The sequence below is a fragment of the Cygnus olor genome, chromosome Z (genome assembly GCF_009769625.2).
Source record: "Cygnus olor isolate bCygOlo1 chromosome Z, bCygOlo1.pri.v2, whole genome shotgun sequence".
In the NCBI taxonomy this organism is placed as follows: domain Eukaryota; kingdom Metazoa; phylum Chordata; class Aves; order Anseriformes; family Anatidae; genus Cygnus; species Cygnus olor.
Genome location: NC_049198.1, coordinates 3526164 through 3542495, shown reverse-complemented (window position 1 = coordinate 3542495; position 16332 = coordinate 3526164). Strand labels below are relative to the sequence as shown.

The 16332-nt window shown below is 42.4% G+C and overlaps 1 protein-coding gene across 4 annotated transcripts in view; it reads right to left on the bottom strand.

The window, feature by feature from the left end:
- Positions 1-8966: 8966 nt before the first annotated feature.
- ST8SIA5 (ST8 alpha-N-acetyl-neuraminide alpha-2,8-sialyltransferase 5) overlaps positions 8967-16332 on the bottom strand; it is a 75288-nt gene continuing 67922 nt past the window's right edge. For all 4 annotated transcript variants that reach the window (XM_040540606.1, XM_040540609.1, XM_040540607.1 and 1 more), the window contains one exon: positions 8967-15707. In XM_040540606.1, the coding sequence (XP_040396540.1) occupies positions 15239-15707 (469 nt within the window). In that variant the 3' untranslated portion in view covers positions 8967-15238. The remainder of the gene's footprint in view (positions 15708-16332) is intronic.

The window sequence follows — 16332 nt, the reverse complement described above, 5'->3', positions numbered from 1 at the left end:
AGAAACTACAAAGCAGAATGATTCAAATACACAAATGATAAAGGACTTGTGAAAGCATAACTCTTCTTGGTCTTTTGACAGAAATTTTTAAGATTCGCTGGCACATCACTTCATATGCAAATAAATAAAAAGAAATAGAGCAGGAAAGCACAAAAGACTCCTCACCCCTTACCTGATTTACTGCCAGGACTTCCAGCACAGTTCAACACTCATTGCTAGGGCCAGATCTTCAAGGCTCCATTAGTCCACATTTTTATTTAAAATATCAAATTATAAACCTTTTATTTCACAATGAAGCAGCTTAGCCCACGTTCCCCCAGTCCATATGCATTTGGGAAAGTTTATTAGAAGCAAAAGTTTTCAAATAATCATCAAAAAGTTTTTAGCTCTCCATTATTAACTGAGGTCAATTCAGCTGCTCCGAGAGTGAAGCTGTGGCAGGGGAGCAAACAGGACTCCCTGCTCCTCCCTGCCCCAATTTCTGCCTGTTCTCAGGGATCTCCTCCACCTGTGCTAACAAGCAGCAATCATTCTCATCCATTTTCTCCCACAGAGGACAATGTGATGAGGCTCTGAAGAGCTAGCAGAGTCCCTCAGCCAACATGCTGCTAGTTTAGGTTTTCCACCTTGCTGTGAAACATTGGCATCAGGCTCAGGATAAACAGGAGCTGTTATGGCATTTCTTTGCACGCATCCAGCCCCAGAACTTTTTATCTGCATATTCTAACTGCTCTTATTGATTTTATTTTTAGCTTTTTAATTACATCAGGAAGAAAGATTATAAAACTTTTGGATACACCTCAAATTGTTGTTGGGTCTTATTTGCTCACTTTCAGTAGGAAAGAGGAACGGGGCTGTATGGATCTACAGCTTGGAGTATAAATGACAGAAAAGTGAAAATCACCACCCACCAGCAGACTGGAGCTTCTCTCCCCACTGCATAACAACTGTGCCTGCGGTGCTCAGCCTGTTCCCTTCTTCAGCTGCTGATTGCAGATTGCTAAGCAAAGCCACCTGGGAGAGAAAGCTTTCTTCCCAAGGCTCAGGTGTCCTCAGCAGAACTGGCCGAGGCAGCCAGGAGGTGAGGCAGGGGCACAGGCACCAGTACGGTGGGTATTTATGTGCCAAGGGCAGTCAGCTGAGAGCCCTTTCACAGTTAATGAGGGCTTTAAAAAAATATGAAGCAAGAAAGGACCTATTGACCTCTGAGAGATGGAGGGGAGATGAAAAGAGGAAAGAAAGAAAAAAAATAAAAAAAGAAGAATGACCAGTTGAACGTTAACCAGTTTTTCTGCTGTCATAGGGCTCATCTATTTTTTGTTTCTCCCATTTAGCTCACCATGCCTTTCTCTATATAGTAAGGACTAGAGTCATTTTAACTTTTTGTATAAGAGAGGAAGAAAACTCCACTTCTAACATCAGTACAAATCATAGCAAAAGCCTCTTCTCAAGGCACAGGCCAGTTTTTTTTGATGGAGCCAATCCTATATAACAAAGAACATCCTGAGTCATAAAGTTAAATAAATCTTAATGTATTATTTTGCTTTTCTTTATTCAGACTGGTAGATTTGCTCACTTTTCTCCACTTGAGCACAGATTTTCTCCCCTCTTGCCCAAGCATTTTCTAGATGGGCAAAGGACACCTGGGGAGAGCTGTGCGTGACGGCCAGCCTTGCCTGCACTGGACCATTGATCACTTCACCCCTGCTTTGCAACAGAAGCAGAATTAGGTCAGTGCAGAAGGCTCAGAAAAGTCTGATCAAAAAACTCTGGTTTGAAGACACCATCTGCAGTTCCTCCTCAGGTCACAACTTGCCAGATGCATTGTCTTTCAAAAAAAAAAAAAAGATGAAAGATTTCACTGAAATTAAAATACTACATAAAGAAATATGGTTCTGGTTTCATGATGACCTGGTCATCACTGCCTGCCAAAAGCAAACTAACGCAAGTGATGTCTCATGAAGCCTCTTTGGAAGAGCTACCTTTAAGGATTAAAACTGAACTTTGAAGACTGATGTTGCCTCAGTCACCGCTGATCCGATCACCTTTTGTGTTCATGTCCTGCTCAGTTTTCCCTTCAAGCCCTTATCCTGAAGAAATACCCCTAAGAAACCTCTAAGACTTATCTCTGTTATAAATAAAGCAGCAGCATTAATACTTAAAGTACTTAATAACCATCTGTCACGATATGACAATAAAGTAAATTAATACTCCAAAGTCCTGATTTTGATCTCACTTTCATTGGTTTTAGAGCACTAAAACTATTGGTATCATTTGGGTCATTTACAGTCAAATAACTGAGATTAGTCTGACTTTGCATTGCTCTAATAAATACATTACAGTAACAACAGATCTGGAGTCAAAAGAAGTTTGCCGCTGGTTGCAACAGTAGCATGGTGTAAATAATACATGGATATTAGAAAAGCAATTACGTCCCAATATCAGAGCCCTTATCAGGAGCACATACTGCTCTGCAACACAAGCTGGCCTTGTCGGGATGAATGCCCATGCTAAATTACAGTGTTACAGGTCAACCAGATATTCACTTTGTTTCTGTAGTTATGGAGACCGCTCCAAGGTTAAGGTCAGACTGATATGTATACATATGTGTGTATACATATTTAATAGATCTCCTTTAGGACATGAGCTCATCCTCCAGAGAACAGAGAACCCAACCTTGGCCTTGACAGGCGTGGGATGATGTCTCCATTTAACTCCAGTGCCTTCTGGGTGATGCACAGGATGGAGAGGGAAGGCACAATGAAGCTGTCTCAGAAAAATTGCTGTCAGTCTGATGTCATTTTAGAGGAACAGGGCCAATACCCAGCGTAAGCCCATAAACTGGGATGTGTTTCTACAAACAGAGCCCTGGCAAGGAGTTCATCTGTGTAGACCCACACTGGAGATGGCTAAAATTAGGAGAAGTGAATCTGACACTGAATATTGTTCCTTTGTATGTGTGGGAAGCACAGACTCACCTTTTCTCTGTCCCTGTTTTTGTGCCTCTAAACTGAGGATAAAAATACAAGATCCAGCTGAGTTCATTAATGCTGCTCAGGCCGTTGGAGATCTGTGGTCAAAGAGGGAGCCCAAATTCTCACCGCTCCATTTGTTGGGGTCTTACCACTTTGGAGCTGCTTCTCGTAAGGTCAGCGAGCAAAACCTTGACCCCAGCTTTGGTCAAAGCCATTTGTTACTTGGCGGAGATCTCGTTTGCCACTCAGAAAGGATGAAAGATTGCACTGTGAGATGAACCATGTTCAGTCTTCCTGTGCAAAGGTTATGATTGGGCTTAAAAAGAGGAGGTCAAGTCTAACAACCCAGATGGACCCATGTTATTGTACATAATTTATGGATGGATTAGAGGGAGCTTTTAACAAATTTCCGTCCTTTGCAGCAAGCAAAGCCTGTAATCTGCCTGTCCCTTTAAATTGCCATAATAATGGTGTAAAATTATGGAACAGAAAACAATAAACACAATTTACTAAGCCCGTCAGTGACAGTTATCATAATAATGCTGGTTTAAATAAGGGAGCAGTGCCAAACTACTTTAATGTTGTCTGAAGCATCCACCGTAAGACATATATATGTTTACAGATGTTAATATTGATAGAAAATTATTTTAGGTGCATATTTCTGTTCAAACAACAACAACAAAAAGCAGTATGAGCTGAACGAACCAAAAGCAAGAGAGAAAAAAATACTGTTTAAAAAACAATTTCAATATGCTTTCTGGAGGAAAGGAACAGGCACCTTACTTAAAACCTTGCAATGCAGCAGTGTAGCACTGATGCCTTACGGGTAGTAAAAATATTTAAGCATTATTGCTACTTTTTTATAACAAAAAAATAACAGAATTGATAATTATTAACTATTTGTAATATATTTAAATTATTGTTAATTGATTATATATTATATGATGCCAGGCAGACAGCCCAGCACCCAACATTCAGGCTGCAGAAAGAAGGTGGAAAAAAACATTTCATAGCAAATATATGGATACATCAACAAGCTGTACAAACTCCTCAGTAACGTACAACAAAACCTCTTTTTTCTTAACAGTTCTCATTTTTCCACATCTCAGGCAGTGTTGTGCATGCACAGGGATCAGTATCTGATCTGGTCCAGGGCATGGGAGAGATACAGCCTCATTAGCACAAAGTTCCACTATAGGTAACTCATTGCAGGTTTACTGCTATATTTGCAATTGTTTTTTTCAGCTATTCACATTTCTGTTTCATTTAAAGAAAAGAAAAATTAAGTCTCCTGAAAATTAGTGACTCTTGAAGATGCTCCATGAGCTGACACTCTTTTATCTTTCCTCTGGAAGAAGATGATTTATGCAGCCACCAGTTTTGACTGCTCAGAGAATGCATTTTGTTTGCTTTTCCTGTTAGTTTTTAGTATAAAATTAAAAGTCAAAAGGCTAACAAATGAAAAAGCTGTTAGGGTGTAGGTTAATTACTCCCCAGAAATTGTCTTGCTCATGCAGCTACAAAGTTTGCTAGTCATAAAAATACATTTTTCAAGCTAAAACTTAGCAATATTCACTTAAAAACTGCAGTAGCGATGGTCAAAATTGCTGAGCACAGGAGATGGAAACGAGCTGGGCCACGAAGACAGTCTGTGTTGAACACCTCGCAGGGCACGTTCACCTCTGATGAGCTGGCTGAAAACTCACCCAAAAAACTTAATTATAAAGATGCGAACCATCACTACTTTTCCAACTGAAATCACAGAAGGCAGAGGTTGCCACAAAGCCCCCAGATTATTTTTGTGGGTGTTTTATCAACCTGCTCTCCATGACAGGCAGATTCGCATCAGCCTGGCACAGTCTGTGAACTCACTGCGATAAAAAGATGTCAGGACAGTGGGGCACATCCTGGGAAGAGAGCACGCAGGGGGCAGAGGTGCTGGTTACCATCATTTCTTGTGGAAGGCCATGTGTCCCTTTGTCAGTCCATCCCTTCTGCTCCCAACGCCCATGCTGAATTTCAACCACTGCTGACAGCAAGTCAGAGCTTTCCAGGAGAGCCTCTCCCTGGAAAAGTTAGGGGATTTTTAGGGAAATACAAAGCTCCTGTGGATAGCACACATATGCTTGTGCCTTCTTTATTCCAGAGAGCTCGGCAAGGGGAGAAATCCCAGCCACAAAGTGGGCTGTCTGGTGTCTAACATGGCAGAAAACCTCATTTAAACTCTTCTACTTCTCTGAGCACTTGCAATATCTCTTTGCTGGGTCAGTCCTCCAGGGCGCGAAATAAGAACATGAATAAGAATAAGAACATGGGTGCAGCCTACTGCTGCTCTTGTATAAAGAAAAATAAATTAAATTAAAAAACCTGTCCACCAAGATCCACAAATCCAGAGGAAGATAATTTTCTTCAGCTCCACTGCTCAGAAAACCATTTTGGATGTGTTGTGAATGTTTCTAGCTTGGCGACACGCACGGTTCTTCCTGCAGTCATGTGTGAACATTTAATTCTGCTAGCAACCTGAATACAGTGATACCAGCGGGTTTATTTTATATAATAAGAGGCCTGTGCTGACATAGAGTCAAGATCTGCTCTCCAATTAGTTTTTACTAATTATTTCTTATGCAAATGAGTGAGGCAATACACTGATTAGATAAAATGATACAAACAAATCCAGATAGTGTGAGTGTAAGAGGCAATAAAGAAATACTGAAAGTCCAAAGGCACCAGTGTAAAGTGCTTGTGATTTGAGAGGAAACACCTCCAGGCCTTAAACAATACAAGCAGCTGCTAGATGTGAGATAAATTTTTATATCATTACTGCTACCCTCTGTAATCCCTAAGAGTTTATGAAAACCAAGAATGACAAATGGCTCTGGGAGAGCTGGGGTTTTGGGGTGAGCTGGTGGGGTGCAGGTGGGTTGTCCCCCTACAGCCTACGTGTCCCTGCAAGTGGACAACCCTCAGGAGAAAAAGAGATGCATTAGAAAAATGCATCTTAATTAGAAAATAAGGCAGCTTGAGCGAGAGCAGGAGCCTCCTGGGGAAGGTGCAGGGTTGCCAGGTGAGATGGGATTTTCAGCTTTGCCAGCTGCAGGCAGCTTGGCAGAAGGACAGAAAGGTCTGGTCTGTGCAGCCTCCTCCTGCCTCCCTTCAGAAAGAACCAGGGAGATCCCCCCAGCCATACATAGCAGCCAAAAGATTGCTATGGAATGAAGTTTTTCTATTAGTATCAGTTTAGAATTAAAAAGATTGTTATCAGTTTAGGAGTTACAGAGTTGCAGGGTCTGGCTGCAGGGATAGTGGCAGTCCTGCATAACTGGTGCTCCATGAGGCTGAAAAATAAATCCCTGATGGTGATCGATTTATTCTCACCATCACTCAAAGGACCTACTCGGTCAGTTTTCCAAACAGTGTGATACTGAAATCCATCACTGCAGCACAACCTTTCCAAAATGTTGCCACGTGAAACAAAGCTTCCAAGAGATTTATTAAGGATGTGATTGAAGAGACACTTCTGAAATACAAAAACATTTGCAGTACAGGCTACTTCATGAAACAGCTACGTGGGAACTGAAAAATATGACCTAATCTTTTCAAATGCACGGGATGCATGTTCCATATTTATCATTGTGAGCTGCACAGCCACAGAAACATCCGAGGAGCACAGCATCAGGGAATCAAGTATTTTGTTTTATCACCTGATTGCTTTTGCAGTGAGCAGCAAAGAAAGCAAATTATTTGCAAAATTATCAGGCTCCCTCAGCGCCTCAGCATTCCTCAAGGGAAATAATGCGCTCAGAAACACGAATGTTCCCAAGATTAACTTCCACTGCCTGAAAGGCTTTTGCCTGCCTGACCTGACTGCAGCCCGTGGTTTTATCAAGTGCTGCTGAGCCAGCAGGCAGGGAGATGGAAACACTGCTGAGAAGTGCTCCTGCCTCACCTGGGGAAAGGGTGGCTTCTTTTCCCAAATACTTACCTGGAGCCTGGCAAGGCGGAAAGGTTGCTAAAACTGGCAGTGTGACAGTGCTGGCTGTCAGTACATCTGACAAGACAGAGAACTGATGTTGTACTCTCTCTTTTTTGCAAAAAATAAATAAAAAAGATGCCCTGTGAATAGTGGATTTGAGTGGGACAATCTCTTCCCTTGACTGGCTAGCAATGCTGTGTCTGATGCACCCCAGGTTGGCCCTCCTGGCTGCCAGGGCACGCTGCTGGCTCACGTTCAGTTTGCTGTCAACCACAACCCCCAGATCCCTTTCTGCGGGGCTGCTCTCCAGCCTCTAGTCCCCCAATCTGTAAGTACAGCCAGGGTTGCCCCTTCCCAGCTGCAGAATCCAGCACTTGCTCTTTTTAAAATTCATATTGTTGTTCACTGCAGTAGTTATAGGCACTTAAAGATCTTCCCTCTCTGTGATGGACAACAGCTCCTTTGTGGATTTAAATGGTTTACTTCTCTATCCATACCATTGGGAGATGACCACCAAAACCTAGAGTGCTGCAAGCACCTCACCAGCCAGCAATAGATCCTGGTCATCACAGCTGTAGAGCTGGTGGGCAAAGCCAACCAACCAACCAACCAACCAACCAAAAAAAGATAAATAAAGATTCATGAAAAGATGTTATTTCAGGAGGTGCTGCCTGTGGTGCAAGAAGGGAGGTTAGGATCTGTGTTGGCTCCTCCCAGCAGGCCCCACAACGTGAAGGCATCTTGCTGGGCACCCTCAGGAGCGAGGAAGCAGCAGCTCCCAAAAGCAACAGGACTCTTTTTTTAAAACTAGCATGGAACTAAAATCTGACACTCAGTACCACACAGCACTGCCGAGGCCAAAAATACAAACTGGCAATTGCAGTTTGAGGGAACAGCCGCAGAAGGGCCGTTTATTGCTTTTCCTTATTTCTTCTGCTCTTTCCTCAAGAATCCACTGCTGGGCACTGTCAGAAACTGGCTGTGGTGAAACATCTCTCTAATTCACTGTGGCCTTTTATTTATCCTCTCTCAGAGGAAAGGCTGCAAATGCCACTATGGAAAATGACGGATGCTGCGATCTTGAGGAAATGAACCATTCCTTGATTGCTTGCTTAGCTGAGCAATTTGCAACGTGATATACGCCAATTATATCATACAGTGTCAATTTGTCTATTCATTTTTCCCTCTCCACATGTTTCCTCTTCTTGATTGAATAATCACTGACAATAATCACAAGCAGCTGTGGGAAGGAAGTGCATCCATCGGGTTTAATGTCAGCAGGAATGAGAACTGATTTCTCCAGTATTCACCACAGCTCTGCATCTTCCAAGGAATGTACATTTTCCGTAGCAGAGTGCTATTATCAAGCTCAGCTTATTTCTATCACCCACTTTTATTTCAGTTTATGACCTGAAACAATAAAGATCCACAGGAAAATATCCAATTGCAAAAAAATATGGTTGTTCGGTCTACTATTCTGTATTCCCACAAATATTTTTACAACTGAGTTTTAATTCTCCTGATGTTTAGAGTGTTGATGGAAGTAGAAGCTTGTAAGGCTGTGGCTGCATAAGGTCGCTCAGCGTCAAGGGAGACGGGTTTGCTCGTCACGTGCAGGTAAGGACAGTAAAAGACAGAGCTGTCAGGAAGGTGTTAAGCAGGCAAACCCAATGGGTTGCAGAGGCTTTTCACAGCTTGTCTCCGTACAGATCGCTACTCCTTGTAATAAATCACCTTACTGTGTCCATATGTATTGTAGGCTACAATCCAGTATCCAACATCGAATATCAAGTGATCAAAATACCAAATTCTCAATTTATATCATCGTATAACCCTGCATTTACTTTTATGTGTCTGTATACGTACATGATGTTATATCACCATATAACTCAGCAGTGGTGTTCCCCAGTTATACGAACCAATTTCTCCCAGCTGAGCTTCCAGCTCTCCCTGTTCAGAGACACAGAACAGCAGAAAATACGAGTCTGAAGGCACGAAAAGTGACACAAAGATTGTCTTTCCCATAAAACTGTTAAAGTGGTTTATTCAATAGAATTAAATCATCTTTCAAACACAGTGACACAGACCAAAAAAAAAAGATACCCTGATTACTGCTTTAGTTATGGCTTACATCAATTGATAGGCTTTCTATTACAACCATAATACAGCTACAGAAACAGTAAGCAAGAATTACAGGGTCGAGGATGGAAAAAAGAAAGGTGACTCAATGGACACGATGGCATTAACATCAGCATGAAATTACCATGACTCCTCTTGGATTTGTCCGCCCCTGCCGTCAGTGCCTTACCAAAATAACAATCACGGAACAAGTTTTATTTTTGTACTAGCCCAAGCTCTCTTTGCACAAAGACACAGTTTTGCTCCAGCATTTCCAAAGTATTTGTTTTCCACCAGGTGAAAATGGGGGGCATACAGCACAAGCTATAGGGAGCAACAGAGACATTTCAGTGTCTTGGCCCATCCCACTGCAGACAGCTCCAGGTAAAACAGACGTTTCAAGAGCTAGCCAACACAGTTTCTGATTTTGCTGGCTTAATTTGTCACCATTTTACATGCTAACACATTTTACAGTGATTAGTACAGTTAAAAACATACATCAACTCACCCAAAGATCAAACACCAAGAACATTTATGGCTTCTAAAGAGAAAGTCAGACACGTCAGTAACATATTTACAGCTTTCAGTCCTTGAAGCGGTGAGGCAGCCCTGTCTTTCTTGAAGCTTCCCACCGTGGCCCAGTCCCACATTTCTGATGTTTCTCATGCTGAGGGCTTTGGGGAGCGCTGCAGGTGCTCAGGCCTGGGACTCAGGCTCCCCCACTTAGCGTACGTTCGGGTTTCCCCTAAGGTTTGTTGAAAAAGCACTTACGTACAATTGCTTGTTGGTTTAGGATCCCATGCAGACAACACGGCGACGTCCAGAAGCCTCACCCACACTAGACGGGATGACATTAAGACATAAAATGATTATAGTCTGGGAGGGTGGGTTTTTGGAGATGCAGGTTATTGGCTTGCCTTACAAGCTTTGGACCCGATGCTTTCCTAGTGAAGCCAAATGCAAACAGTGACGGCCTCACAGGGAACGGGCTGAATCCTGCCTTCACGGCGTTCACATCGCTGACAAATTCCATGCTGGTATTTCCAAGCAAGCTGAAAAAAAACCTCTTCTCTTGAGGCATGTGATTCACACACACACAGCTGGGTACGGGGGGTTCGCTGTGGCCTCACACAGTGACTTACACTACCAAGATGAAATGCTTTGCATAGATGAGTTTGAAAAGATGGAAAGTGCAGAAATCTGGAAGGGAGAGTGATAGTCACAACATTTCTGCTTCCAGATAAGTTTGTTCTTGACACACACCATTAAAAACACAGTATTGCTACTGCACCGTATCTACAATATATTAAAAAATGTATTCTTAAACAAGTAAGAAACTAGAGGCTGCTCTTCCTGCCCACGACCGGGGTCCATTTTGGAGGCTTTCTCTGAAGTACACTGAACTTTCCATAGATTTCACTGGATTTCGGAAAAGGCCTTAAGAATAAATACTGCCTCCTTTATTCCTGAAACCTCATCTCACTCCAGAATTTCCCAGGGAATTTGGCCCCTAGGGATTGCTAAATATTGTCAACATTTCCTTCTCAACGTATGTGTAAAAGCCTCGAAGTTCTCTGCATGCTGAGATACAAACCAGACAGGGGGAAGGATCATTCCCAAGCTTTCCATTTTCACTTCCCAAGCTCGTAAAATTACAGCCTTGCTGACAAGCCACTAGGCCTCAATTTAAAAGGACAGATTCCCTCTCATTTCACATCTTTTATCCTCCCCATCTTGCCTCGCGTGCTAACCAGAGCTTGCTCCCTCCTGCCACGTCAAGCCAAGCAGGGGCAGCCTGCCCACGAAGCTATGTCACCACGAGTGCCTCAGGCCTCAGGCCTTCTACTGATTCACCAAACCCCACAGAGCCAACTGTTCCTAGAGCTGCTCCCCTCCGTCCACCACATCCAGCCATCTGGAGTGAACACCACCTTCAATTTCTTGCCAATTTCGAGCCTGCACAGGGATATTTTTTCCTGGGGACTGGGGTTGCTGCTCCTTGCCATCGCAAGCTTTGAAGCTCCATGTGTCACCTCTGTGGTGTTACCCCACAGCACTAAAGGCTCGGACCAGAGCTGTGGTTGCAATCTCCCAAATTCCCTTTATGTGGTTTTTCCAGGTGGTCACGGACCTACTCACCATGGTGGCTCTCCTCCCAGAGGTCCCAGCAGAAGAAGACACCAGGGCATTGCTCCCCTTTTGCAATTCCTGAACTAGCTTTGAAAACTCCATTGCAATCACAGAAAATATGCTAAAATATTATAATGGAGCTACCACTATTTAATCTGTTCTGTCCGACAGCAAAGTTGGATTCCATAAATCAAAAGCAAGCAGCTGAACTACTTTGACTAAATACTTCCTTCCCTCTGATGAAAGCACTGGCGGATTCATAAGCCTCCTCCGCCGACCTGACAATCAAGGAGAAGCAGGCCTAGCTATGTTTTTCTGACTGAATTTGCATTGCCAGTGTATGAAGATCTCAGGAGCTTCTTAAGAGATTCTCATAAATACTACCAGGAGTCAGTGATTAAACCATAATATTGTAATTTTTTCTCTCCCTGTCTCAGATCTCATATTCTCAACAGAGCCGGGATTACAGCCTGAGCTCAGGATGAGGTACCAGGGAGATGACAGCGTTTCTTCTTGGACAGATCAGATTTTTGCATCAGGGGATTGATTCCTATAAGGATCATCGAGTCCAACTCCTGGCTCCACACTGGTCTACCCAAAAACTCAGACCATATGACTAAGAGCACAGGCTTTTGAACAGGTTCTTTGGAAAAAAAGGTTAAGATTGAACATTTGGAGTTTTGACCATATGGGAGGAAGGAAACAAAATAGCCTCAAACTCAGTTAAATTACTGACATCAAAAAACAAAAACAGACAAACAAAAAAAACTACTAATGGCAAAAAATAAGGAGGGTTCTTCCTTCTTTCTGCAACAGCCCTTCTCGTCGTCCATTTCAGCAGGATGGGCAGAAGCTCAGGCTGGTCAGTGCCGGATCAGCCACCCCACGGTGACATTGCACAAGAAGCAATCTCTGCACAGCTGAAACCTCCCGGGTACTATTTCCATCCTCAGCCCTCGCTCCTGCACACAGGACAGCAGGGATCTGAGCTTGCAGTGCCCACTGTGAGGCAAGGAAGCCAAGAAAAACCTGAAAGCTTCCGCATACGGCATTTCTGACAAAAATGCCGTCATTTTTCAACCAGTTTTCGAGCAACACCTGAAAAGCGAATCAGAAAGTAAACACGCCGCAACATGCACTTCATATTTTATAGATATTTCTTTAAGTATCTTTCTGGCTTGCTAATCGCTCCCTACATCTAATTATACACCTATGTACACCGTCACAGGCACGTCTGGGCCTGTTTCTGCAGTCCCTACACAAATAAAATACCCATCCACTTGAATGGGAGCTCTTTTCAGATAAATGTTGCAGGATTGGGCCTTTGGTGCACATGTGCAAGTATCCTGCACAGACATTTTTAACATCATTAAAAAAATATAGTAGTTATAGACTTGTAACCCATCAAAATCTAAACACAGTAAAACTGCACTTATTACAGTATCGCCTAGGTGAATTTACATTGCTCATTTATATGAAGCAAACAAAGGAAAGGAAATGTCTGTGTCCCTGTAATTACAGGATAGCCATAATTACAGTTTTGCTTATCCTTTTGTCTATCCAAAAAGTCCAAAAAGATTTTTGCAACTAATCAGGGATTTGCACCGCTATTTTCCAACATACCAATGCTTCTCAAGTGCCTTCCCTTCTTTTTGAAGTGTCTCTTTCAACAGATCAGACTCCTTTCAGATGCTTTTGTTCGCTTCAATCAACATAGCGAAGAAAAACCTTTACCAAAGAACATATCCTTAGCAAAGCAGCAGCAGCAAAGCAATACTGAAGACACTACCAGACCCTTACTCAGGAAGAGTAAGAAGTAAGGGCTCTACGTACCAGCTTCAGCATCATTCCTGTTATCATAAAGCTTAATACACAGCAAAATGGCCAACCTACGGGTCACGTTGCTCTCTACACAGCACTTCTGTTACAGCACTTCATTATCAAAGCCCTTTTCACATTAATTTACAAAACACAGCAAAGACAAAGATCTCTTTTGCATATTAAATCAAGGAAACCATTTCATCTACAAATGCATCCTCAGCGCGCTGCACACCTCACAGCTATCTGATACGAGGTGGTGCTCACCAACACGCAGCACAACAAGACCAAAAGCACAACACAAATACATAAAGCTTAAGCACAGGCCCTTCACCTACTCCTGGCTGGTATTTCCCAAGTGAGCTCTGACTCTTTTACCAAGAACATGGCTTGCTTTTAAAGTAATCAGACCTCTGGAGTCTAGTGTAAAAGAAATACAGACCCTTGCATACCATCCCAGCCACTGCTGGTCAGTAGGGACTTTTGAAATGGTGACCATCGTGCTTCAGTTCCTTTTAGATCACTTTATCTATAGTGTGAGCAACTTCTAGACCTCTCAGCACAGCGCAGAGGCTTTTAAAAGAAGCTTTGTGCATTTATGCATTACAAAATCAAAATCCAAGTCCTTTTTGGATTCAAACACCCACCCAAAACAGAAAAGCATCCCTCACAGAGGATGAGCACTTTAAATCCCAAATCCTTGTAATTTAAATAAGACAAGACAAGGCACTGGACAACAGCCCAAGTGCTTCAGACTAACAACTTACACGAGGAAACTCTGCTCATTTTAATTATGCCAGCACAGCTGAAACAGCAAACCTCACCATCCTGCGTACGTAGTTATACCGATATCAAAGGGCATATGCCAGCAGCCTACTACACCGTGGTTCAGCAGCCAAAATAAACTCTGACAGCATGTGGCATTTCTTCTGAGTCAGGATTTTGCCAGTTTAACTGTGGAGGTGGAAAATCAAGCTTGACATAACTGAGTTACATTGGTAACCTTTTATAGAATACACCAGCCCTTTTATCATCCTAGTAACATTCTCAACACAAATAAATGCCACATTAAGACACCTGAGGTCTTGAAATGCATAATTTTAAAATAAGCATCATACTCCCAGCCACAAAGTATCTTCTCTGGCTTTTAACTTCATGTCCTGCAAGTACTTATCACAGATACCTGAAAATATGTAACTCAACCTGCACAACAGCAGATCAACATCAGATTCTCTCACAAAGTCTTTAATAAAATTGAAGAGGAAATGCTTTTTCTATCCAATGCTGTGATATTTGAACCAAAAATCAACCCAGAACATCTAACCAGCATAATCTCCTTGTCATTTAGCCCAAGAAAAGGTCGCAGAAGTGTGAAGAATCACATTTCTTCAGTAAAGACTTCAAACTGAAGCTGCGATGGTCACTGTAGGAGAAAGTGCACACATTGCACATACGTTAGCGAGAAGGAAAGCATTACAGGCAATGAGAAAGAAAACGTTATCAACAGAGAAGACCAGAAATGTAAGACACAGGAAAGAAGAAGAAAGAAGCTCTAAAACAATTAGACATCATGATCAACACAGTTACCTGTTGCAGAGAATGGGAGCTTAACATTCTCTTCTATCCCAGCTGAATAATTTCATAAAGTGACCTTGTTCGTTCCTATCAAATCTATCTGCTATTTTTCACCAATACTTTCTGACATTACAGAACAAAGACCTCAAGTTATACAATTGCCCTTAAAACTATAATGCTAAAGAATATTTTCAAAAACCCAAATGCCAGAGAACAGTGCTTTCAATAAAATCTGGCAATGCCCCAAGGTACTCGACTCAGAAACTTATGTAAAGTCATATAGTATGCTAAAATTCTCCACCACCGATTCTCCTCAAAAGTTTGGTGCTTTTCTTCATAGTGAAATGATAACTATATTTATGTGCTCTGTATATCTCTAAACCTATTGGAAATGTGCTTCTTATCCGACTTGCTTTCCAGGGTAGCGCATACCCTGGGGCAGAGGAGTTCTGCTTCACCCACACAGTTACGGACCCAACTCTGCTAGCAGGAAGGATGCTGGTATCCTAGATCCTATGGGATGCAATGCCTTGAGGAAATTTGTATCAAACAATTATTGCATAATCTCAGGGTGTAATAAAACCTCCTACACCATACAGGGGTTTTGAGTTCCTGTTGCACTGTTGCATCAGACGAAGAAGTGTCTTTGTCAACAGCAGCTACAGGTCCCTGTATGAACCCGCAGGATCCCCTTGCTATGCATGTGAAGAAAGTTGAAGATTTCTGAAGGCATAGCATGAAAACCAGGGCGAGGTTTCACATTGTCATAGTAGTGGTGAGTTATAAAAATTCCTGAGGGGTTCATGGGGAAGGCCCAAAAGCCAAAGAGGTGGACCTCTTCACAGAGCTCCAGGGCAGCAGTCACCAGGATCAGTCCCGTGCTAATCCGCTTGGCCCGCACCCCTTGGCCAAGCCAGTAGCGAGAGACATTGATGAGATACTGGGGATGAAAGTAGTAAACAGCTTGCTGAGATTCAAAATCATCCAGGACGTATTTGACCCGGATCGAGACATCCGTGTTGCGGGTGTTGTAGAAAGCCGGCAGCAGCACAGAGGCGTTTTCGTAGACCTGCAGCACATCATAGAAAGGCTTCCTCCATTTCTCCAGCTTATGAAATCTACAGGGAAAAGGATGCAAGCAACAGTCAAACCAGTACAGTCTCAGTTTGGACCAGCAGATAAGAAATCCACAGCGGGCTTTTACTGAAAAATTCCTGATACAGAGATAATTGAAATAATGTTTCAATTAACAAGGAGAATATATTTAGACCTGTAGCTAAAACATCAGTATGAAATGTAGGGCAAAAATGCAGGGGATTAAAAAAATATATATATATTCTCCCCTTTTTTGACAATATACTCATTACAGTGGATGAACTTTGTAGACATTTCTGATTATGTCTCATTTCTCCTTTTATTATGAGAAGTATGTAATTTTTCCAAAGCTTGGTCAACTGTATAATGCACTATGCAGTGCAGAACAGTTCAAAAAACTGGCAAATACCAAAGCAGAGGAAAAACATTTCTAAATTAGAATGTCTAACTGTAACATCTAAAAGAAAACTGCAGCGCAAGAAAATGATGAAAAAATTAAATACATTCACCCACCAAGAAAGGTCAAAAGGAATTAGCCCCGTGGTCCCAAACCTGTCAGCAAGGTGGTGTGAAGGTATTAACAAATTTAAAATTGAAATCACCTGGTCAATCCTGGCTCCAAAGTTTAACTGGCATTTTTGTAAAAAC